A 24473-nucleotide genomic window follows, 5' to 3' on the forward strand; every position below is an offset into this window, starting at 1 on the left:
GCCTGGGGGTCAGTATGGGCCTAAATCACACAATTCAATGAATTCCCGTAATGGATTTTCTTTTCTTTTTAAGTAATTAAATATGTGCTAGTTGGACGAGTCAAACTTTTTTTTTTATATATAAAGGTATTTTATCTATGCTGTTGAGTGGCTCCACTGTGGTCTCCAAAGATACTTAAAGTGGAAACGACTGAGACATGATGGCAATCTCGCTTCGGTTGCCTCAGGATGCTCGTTCTATTCAGGAATTTCTGGCTTTTGTTTAACTAGTATGCGCCGCCGGATAATTCGTGCTGTGTCGCCAGTGAGCTGAATGAATGGCACATCTGACCACTAGGTGGCGATATTGAACTCATCTAGCCCTTTACCGGTGTCGAAGAAGAAATGTAAACAGCAGTGGCGGTATAGTGAGGTTGGGATGGAGCCACAGGTGTCTGGGAGAGACGGCAAGGACAAACCCGGAGATGGGGCACACAGCTGTCTGAACTCCGGCATGTTTCTTAGCGGATTTGACGGGCAGTCGAGGCTGCTGCTTCGGTCACTGATGTCCGGAACCTCCGGGGCCTCGAGAGCGCTGGGCGTCTTCCGCAGGCAGCAACGGGCTAACCCCGAGAGCTCACTGTGTGGCTTCATAGAAACACTGTGCAGAGACGAAATAACCCACACAGAGGCTGACACTGAGTTTCTAACCGTGTGAGTAAAGTTAAATTATAAGGTGGGGATCTCTGCCTCCTTAAGTCATCAGTCCCACAGGCTGTGTGCGTTTAGACTGAACGTAAATGCTCCGGTGTAGAGTTATAGTATTCACATAGATATTCTAGGGTAAACACATACATGGGTGAAGATCAAATCAGTGTTTCCTTATCTCTTTTGTTTTAGATCTGGGGTCCTTTGCCACATTTCCTTGCTTTTATTGCAGTCTGATTAAGAAAAATTCACAAAATTCCTTTCTAAGAAGTCCCTTTAATCAGTATTTAGCAAGCATAAATCTCCCCCAAAATGATTTGTGAAAAAAAGTGTCATAAATACTGATAGTCACAAATCAGTTTTATGTTTTTTTCTAACTCCTGCTTTTTTCTTAAACATGAACTTTTTCTTTGTCTACACAACTTCAGAGACCAGCTGACGGTTTCTTTGGTTTTTCCTTACCTCTTCTAGTAAACCACTAGTCTGCCTGTTTCCACCTTTATTTAAACAAAACCTGCTGTCATTCATCCACCTGGTGCACTCTGTTCTTCCTCGGACCGCTGTACTCCATCTGATCAAATGTCTCAGCCAGGACTCTCGTCCAAACCCGTGGGTGACGGCTCTGTGCAGACAACTCGAAAGAGACCTGGAAACCCACCGTGAGGTGCCTCTGTACACCACACCGTGCAGCCAAAGACTAAAGGAGCTCTCCCAGGGTTTGATCGGATCTGCTGAAACTGGAGGATGGACCAAGTGCTTCAGTGGTCAAACAGCAGAATTTGAATCCCAGAGTACATCTGATTTATCTGAGCTGGGGACACAGAGGAAGAGAAAGGGCAGTTTTGTCAGCGTGGGGTCTGATGGTGAAGAAACGGGATCACAGAGTAAACGGATAAAGATGGATGATAATGAGTGTGTCACAGCTGAAGAACTGAGAGTTAACAAGGAAATGCCGGGAGCGCCAGAAAGTGATGCTGCAGCAGAAACTCCAGCCTCAGACAGTTCGTGTGATGGCCTGCCTGAACAGATAAAGGTAAAAACCACTATACAAAGAAGGGTACCCTCTCCACACTGAAATCTTTCTGCCAATTTCAATGTTTGTTTTGTCCTTAGAGAAGCAGAAGTTGTAAAACGATGAGCTGATTTACTGTTTTTATGTTTATTTAGGTCTGTATTCCTCAGATAAAAGAGTTGTTGGAGAGTCAGACGGAGGTAAGAAGATTTTATTTTCTTCTAGCTCATTCAGGGCAGACAGTAAGTGACATTTAGTCTCACTGTCATTCTCTTTGTGTGTTTCAGTGGGACCAGAGCTCCACAGATGTGTTCAAAGTGCTGAACAACTGTGACTCAAACCAAGTATGTCCTCAATAATTTAACCTGCGCTTTTACTTTGAAAATGGGTGGATTTGACTTAAATTACAAAATAAAACTATTCAAAAAGATAGAAACTGTCGATTAAAGTGCAAAAGAGCTGTTTTCACACATTTCCATGAAACCAGAGTTGCTTTTTGCAACCAGAAGAGTCGCCCCCTGCTGTTCATTAAAAAGAATGAAGGTGTAGGGCAATCTTTTCAATCTGTTATACTATGTAAAATCCTTCGGGCTGAGCTGAGGGTGTATCTTAAACACACACTCCTATAAACAAGATCATATTTATAGGAGGAATAAAAGATATTTAATATAGGACTGACACCAGTGGTTGGGACCATTAAGTGAGTATCAGAGTCATTTTCTTATTGGTCTCTGTTGGGCTCCAGAGAATATATCAATATTTTATGTATAATCTGCAGCTGTGATTGGACTGAACCCAGGTCCTTACCTGCCCTGTTTAGGTGGAGGTGTTATGCAGCATGCTGAATTTGCCGGGCTTACCTGACCAGGCGCTGCCTAAACTGTGCAGCAGTGTTTTGGCGCTCTCTCCTGACCTCAGCTACAGCACTGCTGCAACGCTCATCAAGAGCCTTCTGCTGGAGAAGGTATAACACCGAATATGAAAAATAAGCAACATGTGTTGCTGTGTTTGATCTTGACAGAATACTGTTTCACCTTACAGGTGCTGTCGCTGTCAGAGCCGGCCTCCAGGTGTCTGGTTACCGCAGTGACATCACTGTGTAGCCGCTATCCCAGACCAGTGTGCCAGGCTCTAATCGGACCAGTACTAGAGAAAGAGAACATAGGTGAGATGAAAGGACAACGTTTCACTGAAAGTGACTACAGAAATGACTTAATGATGTCCTTCACGCAGGTTTGTGATCTTGGTCAGATGCTAAGATGGTATGTGATTTAATAAGGTCTGGTGTTTACAAGCACTCAGTTAAAGCAGTGTGACATGTGCAAAAGTGATAAATATGTCCTGCACTTTTCTTAATACTGTGATGCAACATGTCAATCAGTTTTTCTGCAAAGCGCATCACTGCGCCATCTCCACCAGCCTGACCAGTTGATACGAGACAGCATGGATCCGTGTTTTCATGTTGTTTACACCAAATTCTCCCGCTACCATCTGAATGCTGCAGCAGAAATCGAGACTCATCAGACCAGGCAACATTTTTCCCAATCTCCTATCGTCCGGTGTTGTTGAGCCCATTTCCTGTTATTACTGACAGCAAATGTCCTGTTTATAAGATTTGGGGAAACCTGCAGTCAGCTGAGACTGAAGAAGTCACTTGGATGAGTGACGAAACGTTTCTCCCACAAAACGCTACGTCCAGATGAACAGAATCAACTTTTGGAGATTACTGACAGGAGTGACACCCGGTGTGGTCTTCTGCTGCTGTAGCCCATCTGCTTCAAAGTTCATCGTGGTGTGCATTCAGAGATGCTCTTCTGCATACCTTGGTTGCAATTAGTGGTTATTTACATTAATGTTGCCGTGCCCAGCTTGAAGCAGTCTGTCCATTCTCCTCTGATTTCAGCTGTTTCAGTGGATCAACAGATTCTGAAATACTCAGACCAGCCCAGCTCGCACCAACTACCATGTCACGTTCAAAGTCACTAAAATAACCTTTCTTCTTCACTCCGATGCTCAGTTATAACTTCAGCAGGTCATGTGTTCATCTCTCTACGGATACAATTGCTCATACTGATTGATAATGCTAACAAGCAGTTGAAAAGATGTACCTCATGACATAGCTGGTGAGCGTGTATGTGCACTGATTGCTTCAGGGAAATCGGAGAGTTACAGAGCAGCAGAGCAGGCATGGATTCAGAGCCCTGGTTTAAGTACACATTAACAGGACAGATGCTTTGATGTGATAGAGCTCCTTTTACTCAGGCTTTGCTCCCACAGCATGAATTAGTCCTTTTGAACTTTGTTTTGTTTTCAGGGCCTCCACAGGCTGAGCTGCTAAGCAGACTGATAGAAAGCTGCCTGGATTCTCACTACAGACTGCTGGTGGTTCAGTAAGTATAAAGTTACGTTCTGTTTTCACTTGTAACTGCTGCGACAAAGAAGCTTCGCATAATAACGGACACATGGTTATTAGTAAATGACTAACACTCGTGCTTTTTTCTGTTTTGTTTGTAAAGAATGACATTGAAGATTGCATGGAGTGAGGCAGTGCTGTCTATTATCCACAGCTTGCTAGACTCAAAGGTAATCCAGATGATTATTCATGGGAAAGAGCTGCAAGAGCTGTTAGTCATAATACTCACTGCCACTGAGCCACCTGTTTTGCCTGTTCCCCCCCCAACAGCCTGTCTTGAATGAAGAACTTTTCACACAGTTCACAGAACAGCTCGTCAGTCAGGCTCCTCGTTTCACAAAGTCTGTGAAGTTTGCAAAAATGATGCTCACGGTACTCACCAAATACAGCACCGATGTAAGTATGCAGATTGGGATCACAGATAACGTCTGTACAGTGGATGCAATGGTGTGTGATAACCTCCTGCGTATAAATGATTGCATTTCCAGGTGACTGCTGCACACAAGCACTCCTTGTCCAGCTGCCTGATGTTAAATGAGACCTTCCTGAAGAAGTCTCTACAAGCTGCTTTAAAACGAATCGCAGACACGTGACCTCACCACCCTTTCACCGAATTTACATTAAAAAAAACCTGTATAAATAAATTAAACTGACAATGAAGAATCTTAATTCACCAGTCTGACAGGGCTGATATTGTTTTTTATTACTCTGACTGTTCACAGGTCTTACAATAACGATTCCTAAATGCTCCTGAACACAACACACCCATATATCTAACTCAATCTAGTATTAGGACGAAGTTGATACTGAATTACTGTAACCTGCAGAATTTTATCTGGTCAGTCTTTACAAATAGTTGCATTTTTTTTGCAATATCTCATGAAAGCTTTGAAAAGGCAAACAATTATTTAGCAAACATTATTATTACTTATAGGGTATTTATTTTTATAATTATTATAAATTATAACTGACTCCATTGAGTTGGCTTATACATCTGGTGAGGATGCCTCACCAATTGGATGGTTTCCAGGCATACTCAACTAGAAGGAGACCCTGGGGTAGACCTCAAATTTGTTGCATGTATTTCTTGTCTTCAGACCTGGGAATGCCTCAGAATCCCCATGTGGAAGTGGAAAGTGTTGTTGGGAAGAAGGGCCCTGCATAACCTGCTGCCACCACAGCCTGAATTTGGATAAGCAGAAGCTAGGCTGAATGGATGGGTGGATTAGATCATAATGTCAATTAATTGTATTCATTTTCAAAGCCTCAGGGTTTTTTTTTTTTGCAACTTTTTATTTTGAATTTTCATTGTGACAAGAATATAACAAAAACAACAATAAAAGACAAAAATAAAAGGGGAACAAATTGGGGCACTGTTCCAAGCATCATCCAGAATCTTCAAGCCTTTGCTTATATTTATGCCGTTTAGTCCAAGTTGTTGAAAAAGATGACCTTTAAGTCGTAGAAAGAAAGTCAGTCTCTCCATGAGATGTATTTCCTCTATAATCTCTAGCACTCGGGAAGGATCCTTCTTAAGGAATTTCCTTGTTATGGCCTTTTCAGATGCAATCAACGGGATTTAAAAAATATATCTTTCCTTTTTTAGAATCAAATCTCTGGGTAGCAAACCCAATAGGAAGATCCTGGGATCCTTAGGGATGCATAGGACATGATGTCATCTGTTAACTTGGATATACTGTCCCAAAATGAGGTCAATTGTGTACACGTCCAAAAGATATGAGAGTGATTGGCATTCGGGTGACCACACTGTCTCAAAGCCTCCATTTTTAAAGGTTAAAAAAAGTTATTCAAATTTCGGGGTTCCCAAAAAATGTCTTACAGCACCTCAAAATCTATTAATACACACCTCATAATTCAGTAGCTTCTAGAACCACCTGTAGCAGCAATGACTTGAAGTCTTTCTGCTTTGTTTTGCTTTATCAGAATCTCATATTGTGGAGGAATACTGACCCACTGTTTTTTGTTTGTTTGTTTTTTTAAAGTTGCTTCACTTCATTGAGCTCTGTTAAAATCCTGCCACAGCATCTCAATCAGGTTGAAGTTTGGACTTTGACTGGGCCATTGCAACATCTTCACTCTTTTTCAGTCATTCTGTTACAGATTAGCTGATGTGTTTAGGCTCATTGTTCTGTCACATGACCCAATTTGTGACACGCTTTAGCTGTCAGACCAATGGCCTCGCATTTAACTCTAGAATACTTTGGTAGACAGAGAAGTTCATTGTCGATTCAATGACTGCAAGGTGCCCAGGCTCCCGTGGCTGCAAAACAAGCACAGATCATCACTCCACCAGTTGGTATGAGGTGTTTGTGCCGATATGTTGTTTGGTTTAACATACCTAAATGCTCCACACAAGCAAACTGATTTATAAGGGAGTTCAAACAAATGCATCTGATTAACAGCACTTGGTTGTCATTTACACTCTTTATCCAAAATTCAAATTCAAATTTATTTGTCACATACACAGTCATACACAGTACGATATGCAGTGAAATGCTTAGACAACTGCTCGTGACCTAAAAAAAAGAAAAGAAAAGGCTATGAATAAGATAGGAAATAAATATGAAAATTAAAAAGGGTAAATTTATCTGGGAAGGAATAAAATAAAATATAAAAATTAAGTTAAAAATGAGATAACTGTACAACACAAATTAGAATGAAGGGTAAATTTAACTGGGAAAGAATAAGATAAAATATATAAATTAAAGTTGAAAATAAAATAACTGTACAACAAAATACACAATACACAGTATAGAATCCCTATATCCCTATTGAAATTGTCAGGGATTTTTCACAGGACTATCATTTTGGAACAAAAAAAAAGTACCTGAAACAGCCAGAGCTCAACTTTTGATATTATAATTTACAACAGCATAAAAACTGTAATGACAAAGTTTGACAAAGACAGCTGAATTATGTAGCTATTATGTAACTATTTAGCTTTATAAGTAGGTAAGAATCTTTCTGTAGTTTTACAGGTATTTTATTTTTATGTATATGTTTTTTCACAGGCACACCTTTTTCAATTACTACTAAACAGATATTTTTATGCTTGCTGTTTTATGATATAGATTTTGTTGACTTCTATTGGGGAAAAAAAGAAAAAAGCTCGCGCTTCCTGATGACGTCACGGATCGCCTTTATGTCGCGTAACGGACGACGTCACTTCCTTTTCCAGCGTAGCACGACGAGAGCGACGAGCTACCAAGATGAGGTCAGGCCGCATTTTTCCCAATAAAGGATTAAAAACCTAATTTTAAACGCGCTTTTCTCTACTGTGTTATTCTTCTAGATACGTAGAGTCGTAATATTGTCCGGCTTTGTTTATAGTTCATGGTATGTTGTAGTTTATTGACGTTAAAGGTGCGGCATAGGACCGGTTCATCGCCGGTGCACCGTCAGCGCGCCAAGTTTCTCAAATGTAATCCGTCGTCATCCGCATATTTAAAATACATTTACAGTCTTCATCTAATCGCTACTGTTTAGTTTAATGCTCTTAAATAACGGGCACATATTTTTTCACGACTTTTGTGGCTGCTTGGTGAATTTGTGGCGCTGTGCTTTAGCATCATTAGCCGTCTTATTTCTCTTGGTGGTAGTTAGTGACGTTAACTTTTTTTTCTGACGTTTTCTACATTACAGTAAGGTCTCCAGGGATACTTTATATGAAGCCGTGAAGGAAGTCCTGCAGGGCTCCGTGGCCAAGCCGAGGAAGTAAGCAGATCCGAACAGCTGTGATAACCAATGGTTAAAGTGTAATACTGAAAATACAGGACATGTGTGTAACCTGTCATCTCTTTGTAGGTTTGTGGAGTCGGTGGAGCTTCAGATCAGCCTGAAAAACTATGATCCCCAGAAGGACAAGCGTTTCTCCGGCACTGTCAGGTTCGACCTTTTACTGTCTCACCCACCCTTTTCCCTGTGCGTCTCCAGCCCTGTCTGATTATCATAGCGGCCTGTTTAACGGCCATGTAGTACATTAAAAATCAAAGTCCAGACAGGCCAGGAGCAGACATGGAGAAGTACTCTGGGTAGTCTGACTGAGCTTACTCAGCTTTCTGCTGGGGAAGGCGAAGCAGGCGGACCCCTACCCTGGGTCTTAAAACATGAGGGGAGGCTTTGAGTGGCTGAGCTGCTAAGTTCACGCCCTCATGCCGACCAATTTGCTTTGTATTACCTAAGAGGTCAGCTGGACGCCAGCCCCTGTGGTGGTATGGGTAAGACTTTTTCTACTCCACAGTAAAGTCAGGTGGTCTCATAAAGGGTCAAATTATATCATCAAATGTTGAATGAGTTGATTATTTCTCAGAGGTTGAAATGTGGTTGTGAGCACAGTCGCTAAAAATGTTTTGTTGACATGCAGGCTGAAGACTCTCCCCAGGCCAAAGTTCTCCGTGTGCATCCTGGGAGACCAGCAGCACTGCGACGAGGCCAAAGCTGCCGACATGCCACACATGGACATCGAGGCTCTGAAGAAGCTCAACAAGAACAAGAAGCTGGTCAAGAAGCTCGGTACGGTGGCCACAAGATTACAGACAAACTGCCTCATCTGTGACCAAAGTCTGTCAAGGCTTCCTAACGTGCTTGTTTCTTCCTCTTCCAGCCAAGAAGTATGATGCTTTCCTGGCCTCTGAGTCTCTGATCAAGCAGATCCCTCGTATCCTGGGTCCTGGGCTGAACAAGGCCGGCAAGTTCCCCTCACTGCTCACCCACAATGAGAACCTGAACACAAAGGTGGATGAGGTCAAGTCCACCATCAAATTCCAGATGAAGAAGGTGTGTTCTGCTGCTTCCTGGCTTTATGGTTTCATTATCTAACACTTGGTTTGAAGAAGCTGATCAGTGTGGAGTAACCTTGCTGCTCGTTGTAGGTGCTTTGTCTGGCTGTGGCCGTAGGACATGTGAAGATGACAGAAGACGAGCTTGTGTACAACATCCACCTGGCTGTCAACTTCCTGGTGTCGCTGCTGAAGAAGAACTGGCAGAACGTGCGTGCCCTCTACATCAAGAGCACCATGGGCAAACCCCAGCGCCTCTACTAAATACAGTTTTTCTATTAATAAAAGTGGAGATTCTCCAAAGTCGGCTGCTCTGAGTGATTTATTTTTTTAGATTTCATTACTGAGGTCTTGTATCACTAACTGATAATCTGAAATTCACTTATGTGTAACGGTGAAATACATAGTTACATAACTCTGTTAACTTTAGTCTGTATAATGTAAACTTGCTCTGCCCTGAAGATGTGAAATTCAGGTTTTGGGAGAAATTACAGGAAGGGCCTCAGGTTTTCATGCCTAGATAGAGTTTGAAACTTGACTTAAAGACATTAAAATGATTAATAGAACTTACAGGCTATATCTTTTGGGATGACAAAGATTTCAATGAGGCTGGGATAAAATTTAAGCTTTTCTACACTTATTTGAACCCTTAAAGCAGCTTTTGCTATCAGCCTCTACCATTAGCTCAGGGGTGGGCAACTCCAGGCCTCAAGTGCCGGTGTCTGCAGGTTTTAGATGTGTCCTTGATCCAACACAGCTGATTCAAATGGCTAAATTACCACCTCAACATGTCTTGAAGTTCTCCAGAGGGCTGGTAATGAACTAATCATTTGATTCAGGTGTGTTGACCCAGGGTGAGATCTAAAACCTGCAGGACACTGGCACTCGAGGCCTGGCGTTGCCTACCCCTGCATTAGCTTCTCCCCTCAACATGCACCCTTCTATGAACACATCAGGGCCAACTCAGGGGTCAGCGGGCATACCAGAGTGTCCTGGGATTGAACCACCAACCCAGTCCAGTGAGCTTGAGTATTCATCCCAAATATTTGGTGCATGGCCATTAGGTGTCTGTGTTGGTCTGCTTTGGCGTGCATTAGCTGGACGTCAAGTTTGTCATTTCGTATGGACCCAGCCTGAAATGAAACACTGTTTCTCACCAGCCCTTACAGTGCAAAAAGCTTGAACTGTCCTCTAATGGCCTTGGATGAATAAAGGTCTAATATTCAACTGATGCAGATCACAAATGTGTATTTAAACTGAAAAAACGGGAAGCAGAGTGTTAATAAGATCTACGGTTCCTGATCTATGTAATCCCCTCATGGGACCCCTGCACCCTTGTGTCCTGTCCTGCTGAAACCTTTAAAACCCAATTATTTATTCATGAGATTAAGTGAACAAGCTACTCCCTTTGCTTCTACACGATGTTATAGTGTAGTATAACATGGTGTATTATATAGCATGGATGCAGGGTGAACTGTGGAATTGGTGCATTTGATTTATTAACTGGTACAACACTAGTTTTAATTTACCACATACAAAAACACAGCTTCCCATGAGCCTCTTGGGCCAGTCGTCCTATTCTGGTCTGACTGTGGATCTCTTAATAGGATTATCTATTCTCAGGACTGGAGAAAGGCTGAGGAGCAAATGAGCCAAACACTGACCCGTGAGAATATGTGTGTGCTTGCACAAATAATGAAGAGTCCACTGTGAACTCTGAATACTGTAATCAGGCTTTCTCTGACATTTGGATTAACTCTGGTGAAGAAAGAGGCTGACGCAGTAATGAGCGCTGAGGTGAGTCTAACCAGCTGTCCTACACGTTCCTTTAATCAGTCATTTAACACCTCGGGGGGCTGATAATGTCTTTCAAATATTTTCAGCCAGAGGCAGAGATAAGCAGCTACAACCTGCCCAACATGCCGGACAGTGACGACAGCGGAGAAGGTTAATGGCTTAAGAATAATAATGTTTTAAAAGGTCTAAAAAGTTTCTAAATCAGTTTGAACTTTTTAACAGAAACTAGCCAAGAAGAGCCGCTAATCGCAAGCTGGAGTGAGCTGCCCATCATAGAGCGCGTCGGCCTCAATAGGTGACATTCATACGTACAAACACAACCAAATGATAACCGCCAGATTTAATTAGAAGTGATATCAAACTGTCAGACTTCTTGTTTCCTAACAGTGTAGAGATGTCAGAGAAGGATTTGGAGGTAAGTAGTCTACACTTCCCCTTCATTAAATCCATTCAGTAGGTTTTAAACTTTGTTTTTTAATGTGCTGCACTTGAAAATTTACATACAGGATGTGGGTTATTCGATTATAAGTTCAAGATTTCTGTATTTCTGAACAGCTACGATTTCATTAAAGTTTATTTATCCTTAAATCTCAACACCAGGCAGAGCCACAGGTATCTGAAATGCAGGAGGACACTGAGAACTTGAATGAAGTTGTTATATTTTTGTTTCTTCTCCTAGACGGCTTTCTCTCAGATCGCCTTGTCTCTCCGCTGTGATCAGTACACCCTGAAGCAGAGGCTGCAGGCGGAGGAGCACGCCCGTAACCTGGCTGAGGAGAACATCCAGCTAGAGCTGAGCAGAGGCAGGGAGACCCTGGAGGTACTGTACGTAGCAGGCTATTATCTGTAGTGAGTCCCAGCAGGCTGCAAATACAAGTGTGATCCTGTGGGATTTCAGATACTGAAGAGCCTGTGTTTGGACAACAAGCGCAGCGAGATCCTGCAGAAGCTGCAGCTGTCCCTGGACATCCTCGGAGGCACCGTGGAACGGATCTCTAACACAGCAGAGGTGCTCGGTGCCGTGCATCAGGTACACTGTGGGTCAGGCTCAGTTAAAACCAAGTGTTACTGCTGTATTGGGACCAGCACTAGGAGTGGGAGTTTTCTCTTTATTTCCTGCTTTGTTTAGGAGGCTCGAGTGAATAGAGCAGTGGAACTCATGGTGGCTCACGTGGAGCGCCTGAGGAGGCGATATGACAGAAATCTAGCTGAGCTGGAAGAAGCCAGGAGGACGACGATGCAGCAGCAGCAGCAGAGCTCCTGCAGAAACATCACAGATCCCAGAGCCTCCACAGGTTTCTGCATCATTCGTGTGTTTCTTGTTACTTGTCTTCTTCTGCAGTTGTGTGCAAAGTTTGAGTAATTGCTGGATTTATTGTTGTAGATCCAGAGGAAAGTGACAACATAAAGAAAGATACTCAGCAGGTATGCATATTTGGATACTTGTAGCGTCTAATGTAGGTTTAAGCAATCTTTTGAACTTCAATCTGCCTTTTATCTGTGTGTTTTGTTTTGTTTTTAACAAGAAGCACATCCGTAGAAGGATCTGTGTATCAGTAATTTCCAGCCAAACTCAGGTAAGAGGGGTTTCCTGAATAAACCTTCCTGCTTTTTTCTCATGTTATCAGCCATAAACCACAGGGAGGGTTTTCTTTGTCTCCAGGATAGGAAAAAGCGAGACTCCAGAAAGCGTCTCTCTTCCAGCAAGAAGGCTGGAATGAGCTCAGAGTCCAGCTGCTCTTTCATGACCAAGGACGACAGCTACTCAGTGGAGGACAGGTGAACTAGAGCCAACAGGTATATTTTTTGGTATCCTGACTACGTGGTAACATTTATCACGAACATGTCTTACTTCAGGCCACACAATCCAGATGAAACTCCATCAGAAGCTCTTCCAGGACCTGCTCCCATCCTAACCCCAGAGAGCCCCCCATCAAAACCAGTGAACAACAGCAAGACTCTGAACAAAAAGTATGGCACTTTTCAGAGGAGGTGGACTAACTGAGCGTTTGAAGCGTTTCGTGTCAGTATTGGTTGCTCCTGGCCCTGGTGCCTGTGTCTAGTTTAACAAATACAGCTCTTACTAAAGTCAGCATTAGCAACTTTATCAACAAAAAAGCATCACAAGCTTCAAGAAGTTGGAACTGAGGAATGTGCTTTTCTATTTACAGCTTCTCTCTGGATACTTTGCGGCACAGACACAGAGGCAAAGCAGTCTTATCCAACAAAGGAAGGGAGAAAAAGATGGCAAATATCTACAGACGGATCTCCACAGTGGGGACGTAAGTGGACACGTCATGTTTGTTCTTTTTCAAAAGTGTATTATTTCTGATAACTTTGTCTGGATAAACACTGACCGACTGCTCTCTTCAGGTGGAGGCAGCATCCTCTGACTCACTGGCTGCAGCGCTGCCGGCTGGTTCTCCTGTGCACGTTTGTGATGTTCTGTGTCGTAACACTGAGTTACTTCTTGTGGTAGTTTCATGAAACACAGTCATCAGTGCATCATGTGAATTAGTGTGTCGACAGTTGAAGGCTATTTGTAAACAAACATAAAATGGTTTTTGATGGTTTGCTTTTGGTCGTTCATTGTGTTTGTCACAGGGAATCATACATTTTGGTAACATCCATCCATTTTCTGCTGCTCATCCAGTTCAGCTGTCATAAATATGGGCTCAAATTGTGGTCATAAATATCTTGTACTTGTAAATTAGTATGTGTAAAAAGAATTTGTGTTGTGTAAAAAAGATTTGTGTGTGGACTTAGCCAAAAAATACGTGTGAAACTTTGCACTCAAGTTTCAAGTTACAAGTACGAATTTTAACCCTATTTTTCTTCCTTTCAGTTGATTGGTCAATGTCATGTCAATCACAAATTCAACAATCCAATCAGAGAACAGATGGGTTTGGCTGTTTGAGGGGCGCTTTTTTTAAACTGCAGGTCCTTGAAGGGTAATACAGTTTGAAGCTGGAGGATCTCTATATAAATGTCCGATAGAAGCTAGGTCCCCTAACTTTCAGTAGCTGTTGAAAGGATAAAGTTGTGGTATGTCAGTGGTTAGAAATACCATTATTACTTTAGGATTTGTTTAACACAAAACCAGGGCTGACCCAGGACCATGGCTGTGAGTCACAGTGCGCAGCATAAAGGTCCTTTCACATCGGATGCAGCATGCGCTGCTAATGCTAACTGCTAACTAAAAGCAAAGGATCCAGAATTAGTTGCGCTGGCTGCTGAGCTCTGTGGGTTTTTGCAGCAGCTCTACCTGTATTAGATGCACCTGCTCCTTGTCGTTTCTATCTCTGACTTTATGTCCTCTACAAGAGTTTCTGGTTGTTTTTTTTTTATCTTCAAATGTTCAATAAAAACATGTATGCTAATTCAAAACGAAGAAAGCTTTGTAACTATCCCGACTAGTGAAGACTGTGTCATTTCCACAACACTGCCACCCCCAGGTCCGCAAAAGGCTCTGGAGGTCCCTGTATTAAGCAGGTAAACCTGTGAAACAAAAATCACCACAGACTGTTTTCCTTGGTGGTGACGAAGGAAAACGCTGGACTGGCATGTAAAAGAGCATTTATTCCCTCAGGACCTGAAGCTCCATAAAGCACCCCTCCAATAGCCAAACCCCTCTGTTCTCCTATTGGATTATTAAATTTGTGATTGACATGACATTGGCCAATCAGATGAAAGGAAGAAAAATAGGGTCAAAATTCGTATTTGTAACTTGAAACGTGAGTGCAGAGTTTCACATGTACTTTTTGGCTAAGTCCACACACAAATCTTTTTTACGCACACACAAATTCTTTTTACACATATAAATCCTGATTTACAAGTACAAAATATTTATGACCACACTTTGAGCCCATACATAAAGCGAGAGGCGGGGTACACTCAGATGGGTCATTTTGGTAATATTTTTATTATAAATATACAAAACATATCAAAACTGATACAATCACTCGGTTAGTAAGAAACACCATACTGCAGTGAAAACTTTCACCAAAATTGCCCTTAAAGGCATCAGTGGTTAATAGGAGTTAATAAGCAAGATTCAAATATTAAGATTCAGCTCACTTCACATCATTATCAGACAGATTTCACTATGTATATCTACACATATACCTTTAAAAACTCATTGCTGTGCGTGCTTATAGGTGGCGTATCATAGTTTTAGTGATAAATCTATGTTGCAAAGGAAGGGGGGGTGTCTTTAAATAATAAATATAGAATATAAGTCAAAAATTATATTAGAAATGAGGAAAGCTATTTTAAATCTACTGTGGGTGAACTGCATGTGCAAAGTGTGTTCCAGCCACAAAAAAAGGTCTTCAAACAACAGCAAGTTTATGGTCTTTGTTGAAATAAGCTATGAAACTGTATCAGATTTATTTCACCTCAGATGTATTACCAAATAAATAAAACTGGCATATCACCTTACATTAAATTAATCAGTGATACCAACAGGTCCACGTTTTCTGCATTATGTCAACAAACAATCTCACAGAGAGTCCAAAGACTTAATAAATAAAGGAATGAGTCATCATACTGCAGGAGGTTTTAGGCGTGTCAGCTACACCTGGCTCACAATCTCAGCATCCTCGGCGACAAACCACTGAAGGGGAGTCCCGTCTACAGCCCGCTGGAGAACCACGTTACCTGAACCCTGTGAAAAAAGTCACAAAGCCAGCACATTGTAAATACATTAGATCTCTAATCTAGTTCAGTAAAAAATATTTCATGTTGTTTTCAAGTGAAAATGTGTGAATTTGCCAGAAATCCCATGGGGACCAAGCAACCTCTAATCAAAAAACAAGAGAAAGTGATGTATTTGAAAAAAACAAACAAACCAAAACATAAAAACACAGGCTGTTGGCTCTTAGTTGCTAATGCTACTCAGTCAAATGCAAAGCATTAATGCCATCGTGTGACCCACATATCACTAGGACACAAACTTCAATAAAAGAGCTTTAAATTTAGGTCAGTGTAACGAGTAATACCACAAACTAACCACCACCTACTACCAGTTTAACCTGACTTTTTATATAAATAACGGTACACATACTTTGAATAACTTGAGTACCTTTGCAGTATCCCAGCCCACACTTTTGGAATCACTGATCTAATTTATGAAAGTAACAGCTTCAATGCATTAATGTGTTAAGAGTCAAATGAAAAGGTACCGTGTTCAGTACCTACCTGTGCAAAAGGAGGCAGGTGAGGTGAAATGGGGCTCGTAACGCCCTGCTGTTCCCCGCAGCTTGGCAGTAGCTTCTGTAGCTGATTCCTTTGATGCCACGATTTCAGCTCCTCTGATACGACCTCCCGGGGCAGCAGCCTCACGGCGTGGTTTGGGTACTCTTTCAGCGAGGGCGTCCGCACCAGCCTGGTGTAAGGCGGAGGGGGCTTTAAGATGCTTCTCGGTGAAGGTGTCCCCTCCTGCCACTGTCGTTGCTGAGTGCTGCGTGCCACAGTAGAGATGAAGCACTTCCCCATGTCTGGAGCTTGCGGGGAGAGGGGTCCATCTCCCGCCGCTGCCTTAACATAGCTGGTGCTTGTATTTTTGTGCATACTGGGGAAATGAGAGACTCCTTTCTTCTGTGCTCCAAAGTGGAACCCGTAAGGCGGTGGGCAGAGCTTTGGGATCTCAGTCGGCTTCTCCCTGCCAGGAGAGCTAATGCTGGAGGATGACGAGTGCTCTGAGCTGCTGTCCTCAGAGCCGGACTGGTAAGGACGCAGAGGAGAGTACTCCGGAGAGCGCACCATGAAGTCAGCCACGCAGCGTCGCTGGGGCAGCCTAGCTCGACCTCGACTGCTCTCTGAGCTGAAACGCTCCACGTCAGATGGCTTTCTTTTTGGAAGTCTGAGAAGGGACATTGTGTAAAGTTTGAAACATTAATACATGCATTATTGTCTTTAATTCCTCTGATAATACAAATGACTCTGACATAACTTGTCTGTGTACCTGAAGGACTGGGAGTACTGCCGGCGTATGAACAGCTCCGGGGTGGAGGGGGCGCTGGTGGAGCTGCTGTGACGCAGGGCAGAGTTTTTGACAAACTGAGTGAGAGGAATCCTGATGCTCTCTGCAGACACCTGGGCTGCGGCTGGGCTACTGCACACAGGAGACATGAGATATCGCACACATTCAGAAAAAGGAAGCTTTACTATGTGCTAATCCAGCACAAGAAGGCTGACATTACACCTGATTTCATCTAAGTTCATCTATCAAATGGAAAACTGTAAAATAAGGTACAATCTAGCTTGGAGTATAATCGTGTATTTCACTAGTTGTTAGCATTCTTCAGTCCTCACCTGGACCTGCTGCTGCAGGCAGACTGAGGTTTGGTGGCCTTTTGGTAAGGATGGTCCAGACTGGACTCCTTCCAAGGGGAATTCTGGATGGGAGCGGGCTCGTGCTCCACACTGAGCTCGCTTGAGGACTGGTGCGATGTCTGCACAGTCTGGGCTGACAGCTGAAGGGGATCTGAATATGAAGCGTCCAACACTGGAGGTGAAAGGGGGCTGGATATGTCCACATCTACACAGGATTGGAGAGAACATTAAAGAATTATTTCTAAACGAAAACAAGTCAGTAGAGTATTCATTATTTTTAAAAATATTTAAATCACATTATTAAAGTGAGTTTTGGAATTTTAAACCCATATTTGTTTTTACACATGACCCGCAATTAATTTCATAAAAAGTTGAATGTGACACCATGCTCTATCAGAGCTGTCTTTTCTTCTACTGCATATTTAAATGAATGTCATGATAACCTTAAAATCATACAGGTATAAATGTACTTTCAGCTCACCATCATCCAGCGCCACCACATCGGAGAGTGAGCTGTCATCAGACATGCACAGATCTGCACACAAACGCCAAACATTTTACATTTCCATTAAGTGCACTGCATGTTGTACAGCCTGGCCTGAAGGGGGCAGCAAAGTCACTCACCTTTGTTCTGGCTGCTGACGCTCGGTGAGTTGCACTCACTCTTGATTCTATGTTGGAACACGGCCTGCTGCAGTTCCTTCACTTTCTTCTCCTCCCTCTTGCACTGCTGCAGCCGGCCCTTCTTCTGTGGCTTGCTGAGGTTCTCCTCCTGCGAGAGTTTGCGGGCCGCCTCAAAAATCTGCCGCTGAAGGGCCAATTCAGTTTCTAGCGCTTGCAACTCTGAGTCCTATGAAAAAAAGACAAACTCTGACCTTACATCTCAGCTGATGTGCTGTAGTTTCCTCTGCTTACTCTTCCCACTAACACTTAACACTGATGGTGGTTTGTACCTGTTTATCTAGATGGATCAGACCTTCATCCAGCTTGAATGAAGCACCAATTCTCCTCCGAACACGTGGTGGCTTCTCATCTGGCATCATTGGATAGTCTGAGGGCAGTACACCTGTCAGCTCCTGTGAGGACAAAACAAAAGTATTGATTTAAAGCTAATCTTCATGAAAACTAGCCTAGATATGTTTATATGCTTTAATCCTGGAGTCACTTACTGCCTCCCTGATGCAGAGTTTTCGGAGCTCCAGCAGGCAGATCTCCAAACGCTCCTCCAGAGATTGGTGCTTCAGCTTCAGGGCTCTGGTGTGGGTGGTGATGTCCTTCACTGGGGATGTGGGGCTGTCGGGACCTGCAAAAAACACACACAAAATCAGGCTTTACCTGCGTCTGAACCTGACTTAAAATGACTTAAAAATAATTTCACTGTTTATATTTTTTTTATTATATTTTATATAGTGTATATAAAGTGTTGTTATCAGTTCAGCCAGTGCTGCACAACTGATGTGCAAACATTTATTCGCATACCCCGTATAACACGGTCATTATGTACAATACTGAAGCTACTGAAGTACTTTCCCGTCTGCATCATATGCTGTCACATAAGCTAACATTTGCTCTGCTGTGACGAGATGTTTTTAAATGCACTACATTATGAATCTGTATTAAATACTATAGTTAAACACGAGGGCAAACACAGATAAATTTTCCACAAAAGGCTAATCCACAGAGTTTAATGGAGTCTTTCTTTGCCCACGCTCTACCCCTCCAATCAGTTTCATGACAGACACAGAAAGACACACAGTACCTTCCAAATATATTAAAACTGTATTATTCTTATGTGAGCTGATAATGAGTTAAAAATAGACAGAGGGCTTATAAAGAGGAAAATGCAAATATTTTAGAAATCTGTTAAAAACATATTTAAAGCTAAAAAATAAAATAAACCCAAAGTAGAGCCTGCACAATGAACTTCTCTGAGAAGGCAGAAATGACTCAAACATAACATTAAACAACTAAAACTTAACTTTCTGTTCAGGAATGCAAACAATTTTGCTTCTTAATAATAAAAAATAATAACAATCTGCTTTGCCATTATTTCTGCTTTTTTGTAACAATTATGAATATCAACATTAATTATATTATAGCATTAAAACGATCATTCTGTTTGCACAGACTGGTGGATTAATCCTTATAGAAACTGCCAATACTTTTCATACAGGGCAGCTATCGCAGAAACCTTACACTGAGTAGCGGACTAATAAGTTTGCTATCTTGTTATGTCAGTATTGATACTGGAGCTACAGCAGATATAGTACATCAGTACTGATGTAAAGCGTGGGCTGATAAATAGCAACAAACTTGCTAAAGATGCAGTATGTTAGAGGAAAGTCAGACAAAATGTCCCAATTACATATTTACAAAGTAAAAATATATAAGTTTATTTAACAAAATGTCACCTGATTTATTTATTTTTATTTTATTTCTCAAATGTTAATATAGCTATGAGCCTCAAATTCCATTATACTCTTAGTTATAAGTAACAGTATGAAAGATGCAGATACTTGACTGGACATCTGTTAGCACAGTCCTTACCGGAGTTTAGGATAATCCCACTGTCCGTGTCGCTGATCTCTTCTTTACTCTCGATGGCCGTCATCTTGTCTCTCTGCTCTTGACTTTTTTATATATACCTGTTGGAAACAACAAAGTTCATTCAGATTACTAAAATGAGACCGTTTACTGCTAGGAATGAACTGCTTGTATTGCCCCTCACATGGATTCAATAAGTCTGTCTCTGCTGCTTCACTTAACAAAAGTGAAAGACTGGCAAGTGTCCTTTTTACACACTTATCTGTGCAGCTCTCCATCTCCCTCCCCCTCCTCCACCCCTGTCGCCCTCCCTTTGCTCACTCACAAAAGAAGCAGACCCCCATGGTTGACTCGGCACATGTGCGGGGTTAATCTGAATCACGGTGCCATGGTGACGGGGCATGCTGCGGCTGCGGCTAGGGGAGTGTGTCGCCATGAGGCGTGTCAGAGGGCGTTTAAAGAGCCCAGACCCCGAAAAAGAAAGCAGATGGCAGCGGGAATTACCCCACTTATGGACTGCACCTGTTCCCCCTGTGCGCCCCTTCCTCGGCTCCCATTCAACCAGTGTCCAGAAAACCCCCTGGGAGCTTTGAAGTGAAAGAATGTCTCAATGCTGGGCTTGGACTCGCAGCATCAGATCACAAGGTGCCTGCTGACTCCTGTGCAACGCTGAGCACAAAAACCTGGCCGACACAATTCTTGTTTATGACCCGCTCTGTCCCATTGTTGCTCTCCAGCAAACACGTGACTAATAATGAACTAAAACAAGGTGTGGAGTGGAACAACAGCAAGAAGAGAAAGACAGTGACAACAACAAATTGGAAATAGCGTTCAACAAGCTGACAGCCATTTAAATTCAGACCATGAGTCTGTGTGTGGTTGTTGTCTTGAAATTACCTTAGGGTTGCGGAGACAGAGAATGCTGCCTTTATTTTCTCAATTTTGTAGGTCATTTCATTTATTTTGGATCTCACATGTCTCAGACTTCTTCTAAAAAAGCTAGCAGATCACAAGAGGCCACATTATGGTCTCTAACATGGTTAAAGGATGTTATTTCCTTGCCTTGCATCAATGCCACATATTCATAAACTTTTTGGGGAAGCCAAACCTCATTCGAAAAGTGAATGATGTGTCACTGGTCAGGAATAAAAGGGGAGGTAAGATGCCATGGAAATAGACACCACATGACAGTAAGGCTTCTGTGTATAATCCTTAGCTCCTGTGTTTGGTGATTGTATCGGGCCTTTTCCTGTAGAGACAAGGAAGGCACAGAGCCTGCGTGAATGAAAACCTTCTCTGACAGGATATTATTGTGTGTCCTATAGGTTTTCTCCATTCAAAACAGCAACTCATGCGAACTGACGCAGCTATGAGCAGCCAGTGGCACAATGGAACACAGCTAAGCAGCTCGAGTTAGTAAAACAACACTGCAACAAAGGGCCTGTGTCCCAAAACCAGCCTAAATAATCTGCTGCAGGCGCAATATCTGCTGACAACTGTGGCTTGAGCGGCTGTGCCGGGTCAATATTGAGACAAGGCTGTTGAGACAGCGAGAGAGTATCAGAATGGAGCAGGGCTGAGATTTTAAGGTGCAAGGTTTTGCTCCCAGACACATGGCTCCATGCTGCAGCAATCTAAAGCTAAATACGTCAACAGGAATCCAGCTTGGTAATCAGAGACAGACAGGGTAATGTGGGATTTACCCACTTACACCCCATAACTGTCTGAAGACTTTCACAAGAGTCTGTGGTCGGAGGTCTAGGCTGATTAAGTGAGTGAGTGGGTGAGTTGGTGGGTGTGTGGATGAGTTTGGGAAAAACTCTCACTTGAAGTCGCAGTTTATTGCCAAAACGCTGATGCCATTCGTCACAGCTTTTATAAGAACCTGGAGCCGTGGGATTGTTGACATTACGCTGTAAAGGAGCGCCAAAAAACCCAAGACTTTTCATGATTGACTGTGACAGGAATAGCAGTCCATTTCCTGAAGTAAAGCTGCTGATAGCACAGTCTCCACCCGGAAGACCTGATTGATGTAGTCAAAACATCTTAATTCAGGGAAGTGTTTGATCACTGCTTATGATGTCTGCCTAGAAACACATCAGGAGTACGAGATGACTGTCCCACCCATCCTCACTGGTCACTGGACCATGACTGTGTAACATCTACGGAAGTTGATGTTTATGGCAAGAGATCACAATGTGGATTTACTGTCTCCCAGACTTCCCCCACCACCCTTTCCCATGAGCCTCTGGAGCTGCGTACTCCTGGATTGCAGCCATCACCTCCGTGCTCATTACCACTGTGGTCGGCCCTGGAATTACCAACGGGGACCGTGAGGGTTGCCTGAAACCAGACCGAGGCCTGTTCGAACCCTGTAATTAAGATTCTCTTCTGAATGCTGATACTATGGAAGAAACCAAACGACTTTACAGCATGCCTTCTTTTTTTTTCAGAGTCTCATGGAAAGCCAAAATCCATTCAGCAAAATGGATCCGCTCTGTAGACAATATATGCTGCTGGAAGAAAAGCGTATCAGAGTGGGGGAGTTGCAGGCAAGAGAAAAAAATGAAGTATTGTATTACAAAGGACATCACTGGAGTGAGATCCTTGCCTTAAGAAGCAGTGCTGTGTTTGAAAAGAGCAGTAAAAGAGGCAGTGATAGCATGAGCTTCAAAAGGAATGGTATCAAAGACTTGATATGCCGTCAGCATCTTTACTCTGACAAGTTTCATTCAGAACAACACTTTCAGGCAGACAATGCAGGGGTAATAAGCACCAAGCCGATCTGCTTTCAGTCACTGGAGGCCATATGCTGACCAGACACACCAGCTCTGTCACAGCCCAGTGACAGTGTAAATACCAAAGGCCAGAAGAGATCCTCCATTGTTCTCCAGAGGCTGAAGCACTGGCTGGGGGTGATCATGATTCATGACACCTTGTCCCTCTGAGTCATCATTTCTGAAGCCTCTGAATGGACACTGATGGTCATCTCAGGCCGTCGCCGGGATGTGGCTACAGCTTGTCACCCTCAAGTGCCCACCACTCACAAAAGAAGTGGAGGACGACACAGAGGTGTTGTCTCCAGCATCACAGTGACACTTCATGCCTGTCTGTGTTTGTTTTTCTGCTGAGGACAACAAAACAGCTGGCACCGACAAGCCTTTTCCCAACCATAAGTCCTGCAGGGTTGTTTATCTTTGAAAGCAACCTGTTCATTCATTTAGCAGCCCAGTTATTATTGAGTCTGGTGGTTGTATTTCTGACATCTTTTTCTGGTCTGTAGTAGTCAGTGCTTCACTCAAGTAAAAACACCACACCCCAGTAATCCATTTCAAGTAAAAGTCTTGGATTTGCATGTTTTCAAGTACTGAGAGTGAGTGTACTTACTCTGTATCATTGCCAGACCATATTATACTAGTGGGTCGTTACTACTGACGGATAAATCAAATAAGCATTTCATAGCTGCTCACTAATCTACACATATCAACACAAGGCACATTATATTTATGGTTTAGCTTAGCTCGCTTTTATATGAGTGTAAAAATAAGCAAGCACACAAGCAGTGAAATAAAAAGTGAAAAAGATTTTCATCTAAACTATGATGGATTAAAGGAGAGATTAAGAGAGAAATGTTTAGATGTGTCATAATAGCATATCCCTTGAAGTTATTTCTGTTTTAAGCATTTTAAACCGCACAAATAGCCAGTTTGGCTAACTGCTCAGTAACGTTTCTCTAAAATTTAATTGTATAAAAACTTCCAGCTTTGCCTACCTTTTTGCTGTTTACATTAACATCGACGGTTATTTTCTGACTTCTTCTTTGCTAACGCACAGAAAATAGTCTGTACTTACGTTTCAGCTTGCGGTCTGTTCCTCTACATCAGCATCTTTCCTGAGGCAGCGAGAGTTCAAACTTTCTCTGGTCAGATGTGAGGGAAGAGCTCCGGACATCTGTTTTAGACGAGTCCACTTTCTGGATCAAACTACGGGCGGGGGTGAGCTTTGTTGATTTTTGCTTCAGTATTTATGTAAAAATGTTCATTTTTAAATTAACTTACATTTAAGTCACAGCTCAAGCTTTTGTAAAATAGAGTAATTTCGGCTTAACCGAATGGGATTTTATTTTTTTCTGTCTGTAACGCCCCCCTCGCTTCTTGTATTGGTTTGGTCCGACGCTGCAGACTTTCCAGACACGCTTTGCGTGTTGACACAGCACGCGACTCGCTGAGGGGGGGCTTAATTTGAGAAAAGGCACAAAAGGCGAAAGGGAGGCGGTAGAGGCAAAGTTTTGTTAAAAGAAAGAAAGAAAACAGGACAGCTGGCTGGTAAGTGCTGGCTGAGAAGACCACGCTCTCCTCTTTCCTCCGCCATGATGATGAAAAATTGTGTACAGCGTGAGCCATTCACCCATTAACATAAATAAAACATAATTAAAATGACAGAGAAATATACTTTTGATTGCTGTTTAGTTTCCACAAAGCTATATTTAACCATGTGATCTTCTTTGTAATTCATTTCCATGTAATTCGCTTACATTTTTTATTATTATTATTATTATTATTATTATTATTATTATATTTGATGCTGGTCCTTTTATTATTACTTTGCCTTAGGCAATGTTGCACGTTTAATCTTCAATACATTTATTTGACATCTGTAACCAACTAGTGCTCAAGTTCTTACACAAAATACATGTGTGTAACTATATAAAAAATTTAAAATTCTGAGAATAGCCTTTAGGCTATTTGCATGCGTACAATTATACAATAATGTTACCTCACATCTTAACTTTAAAAGTACAGCACTTATGTGTTATTGCACATTTAAAGTTGTTCTGTTAATTCAATTTGCACATGTGGGTTTCTTTTGTGTATGACATAATTGC

General features: G+C 42.4%; 4 protein-coding genes across 6 annotated transcripts; 3 read left to right on the forward strand and 1 right to left on the reverse strand.

Moving 5' to 3' along the window:
- Positions 1-361: 361 nt before the first annotated feature.
- fance (FA complementation group E) lies at positions 362-5376 on the forward strand. Its single transcript, XM_087833720.1, has 10 exons — positions 362-693; positions 1159-1720; positions 1855-1899; positions 1987-2043; positions 2520-2663; positions 2741-2864; positions 4014-4089; positions 4216-4282; positions 4383-4508; positions 4601-5376. The coding sequence occupies exons 1-10, from the start codon at positions 419-421 to the stop codon at positions 4703-4705; spliced, it is 1581 nt and encodes a 526-aa protein (XP_087689846.1). The 5' UTR covers positions 362-418; the 3' UTR covers positions 4706-5376.
- A 1833-nt stretch (positions 5377-7209) lies between these two features.
- On the forward strand, positions 7210-9214 carry rpl10a (ribosomal protein L10a). Its single transcript, XM_087833721.1, has 6 exons — positions 7210-7347; positions 7776-7847; positions 7938-8018; positions 8497-8645; positions 8737-8909; positions 9005-9214. The coding sequence occupies exons 1-6, from the start codon at positions 7343-7345 to the stop codon at positions 9173-9175; spliced, it is 651 nt and encodes a 216-aa protein (XP_087689847.1). The 5' UTR covers positions 7210-7342; the 3' UTR covers positions 9176-9214.
- Positions 9215-10696: 1482 nt separating this feature from the next.
- Positions 10697-13254, forward strand: irag3a (inositol 1,4,5-triphosphate receptor associated 3a). 2 transcript variants are annotated; one of them, XM_087834082.1, is made up of 13 exons: positions 10697-10708; positions 10795-10858; positions 10931-11003; positions 11096-11123; positions 11388-11528; positions 11607-11738; positions 11838-12018; positions 12093-12133; positions 12235-12285; positions 12372-12487; positions 12566-12679; positions 12880-12990; positions 13082-13254. In XM_087834082.1, exons 1-13 carry the CDS (start codon positions 10697-10699, stop codon positions 13185-13187), a joined length of 1170 nt encoding a protein of 389 aa, XP_087690208.1. In that variant the 3' UTR covers positions 13188-13254. The 2 variants fall into 2 exon arrangements, with proteins under 2 accessions (XP_087690208.1, XP_035761371.2); XM_035905478.2 differs by having other exon boundaries at positions 11838-12003.
- Positions 13255-14673: 1419 nt separating this feature from the next.
- On the reverse strand, positions 14674-23544 carry inavaa (innate immunity activator a). 2 transcript variants are annotated; one of them, XM_087834157.1, is made up of 10 exons: positions 23441-23544; positions 19592-19689; positions 18214-18347; positions 17998-18120; positions 17669-17816; positions 17526-17579; positions 17024-17249; positions 16674-16823; positions 15908-16571; positions 14674-15374 (listed from the first exon to the last, which is right to left on the reverse strand). In XM_087834157.1, exons 2-10 carry the CDS (start codon positions 19653-19655, stop codon positions 15282-15284), a joined length of 1656 nt encoding a protein of 551 aa, XP_087690283.1. In that variant the 5' UTR covers positions 19656-19689; positions 23441-23544; the 3' UTR covers positions 14674-15281. The 2 variants fall into 2 exon arrangements, with proteins under 2 accessions (XP_087690283.1, XP_087690282.1); XM_087834156.1 differs by having other exon boundaries at positions 17669-17894.
- Between the last annotated feature and the right edge of the window lie 929 nt (positions 23545-24473).

This window comes from Neolamprologus brichardi, chromosome 20 (genome assembly GCF_056152115.1).
Source record: "Neolamprologus brichardi isolate AB-2024 chromosome 20, ASM5615211v1, whole genome shotgun sequence".
NCBI classification, from domain to species: domain Eukaryota; kingdom Metazoa; phylum Chordata; class Actinopteri; order Cichliformes; family Cichlidae; genus Neolamprologus; species Neolamprologus brichardi.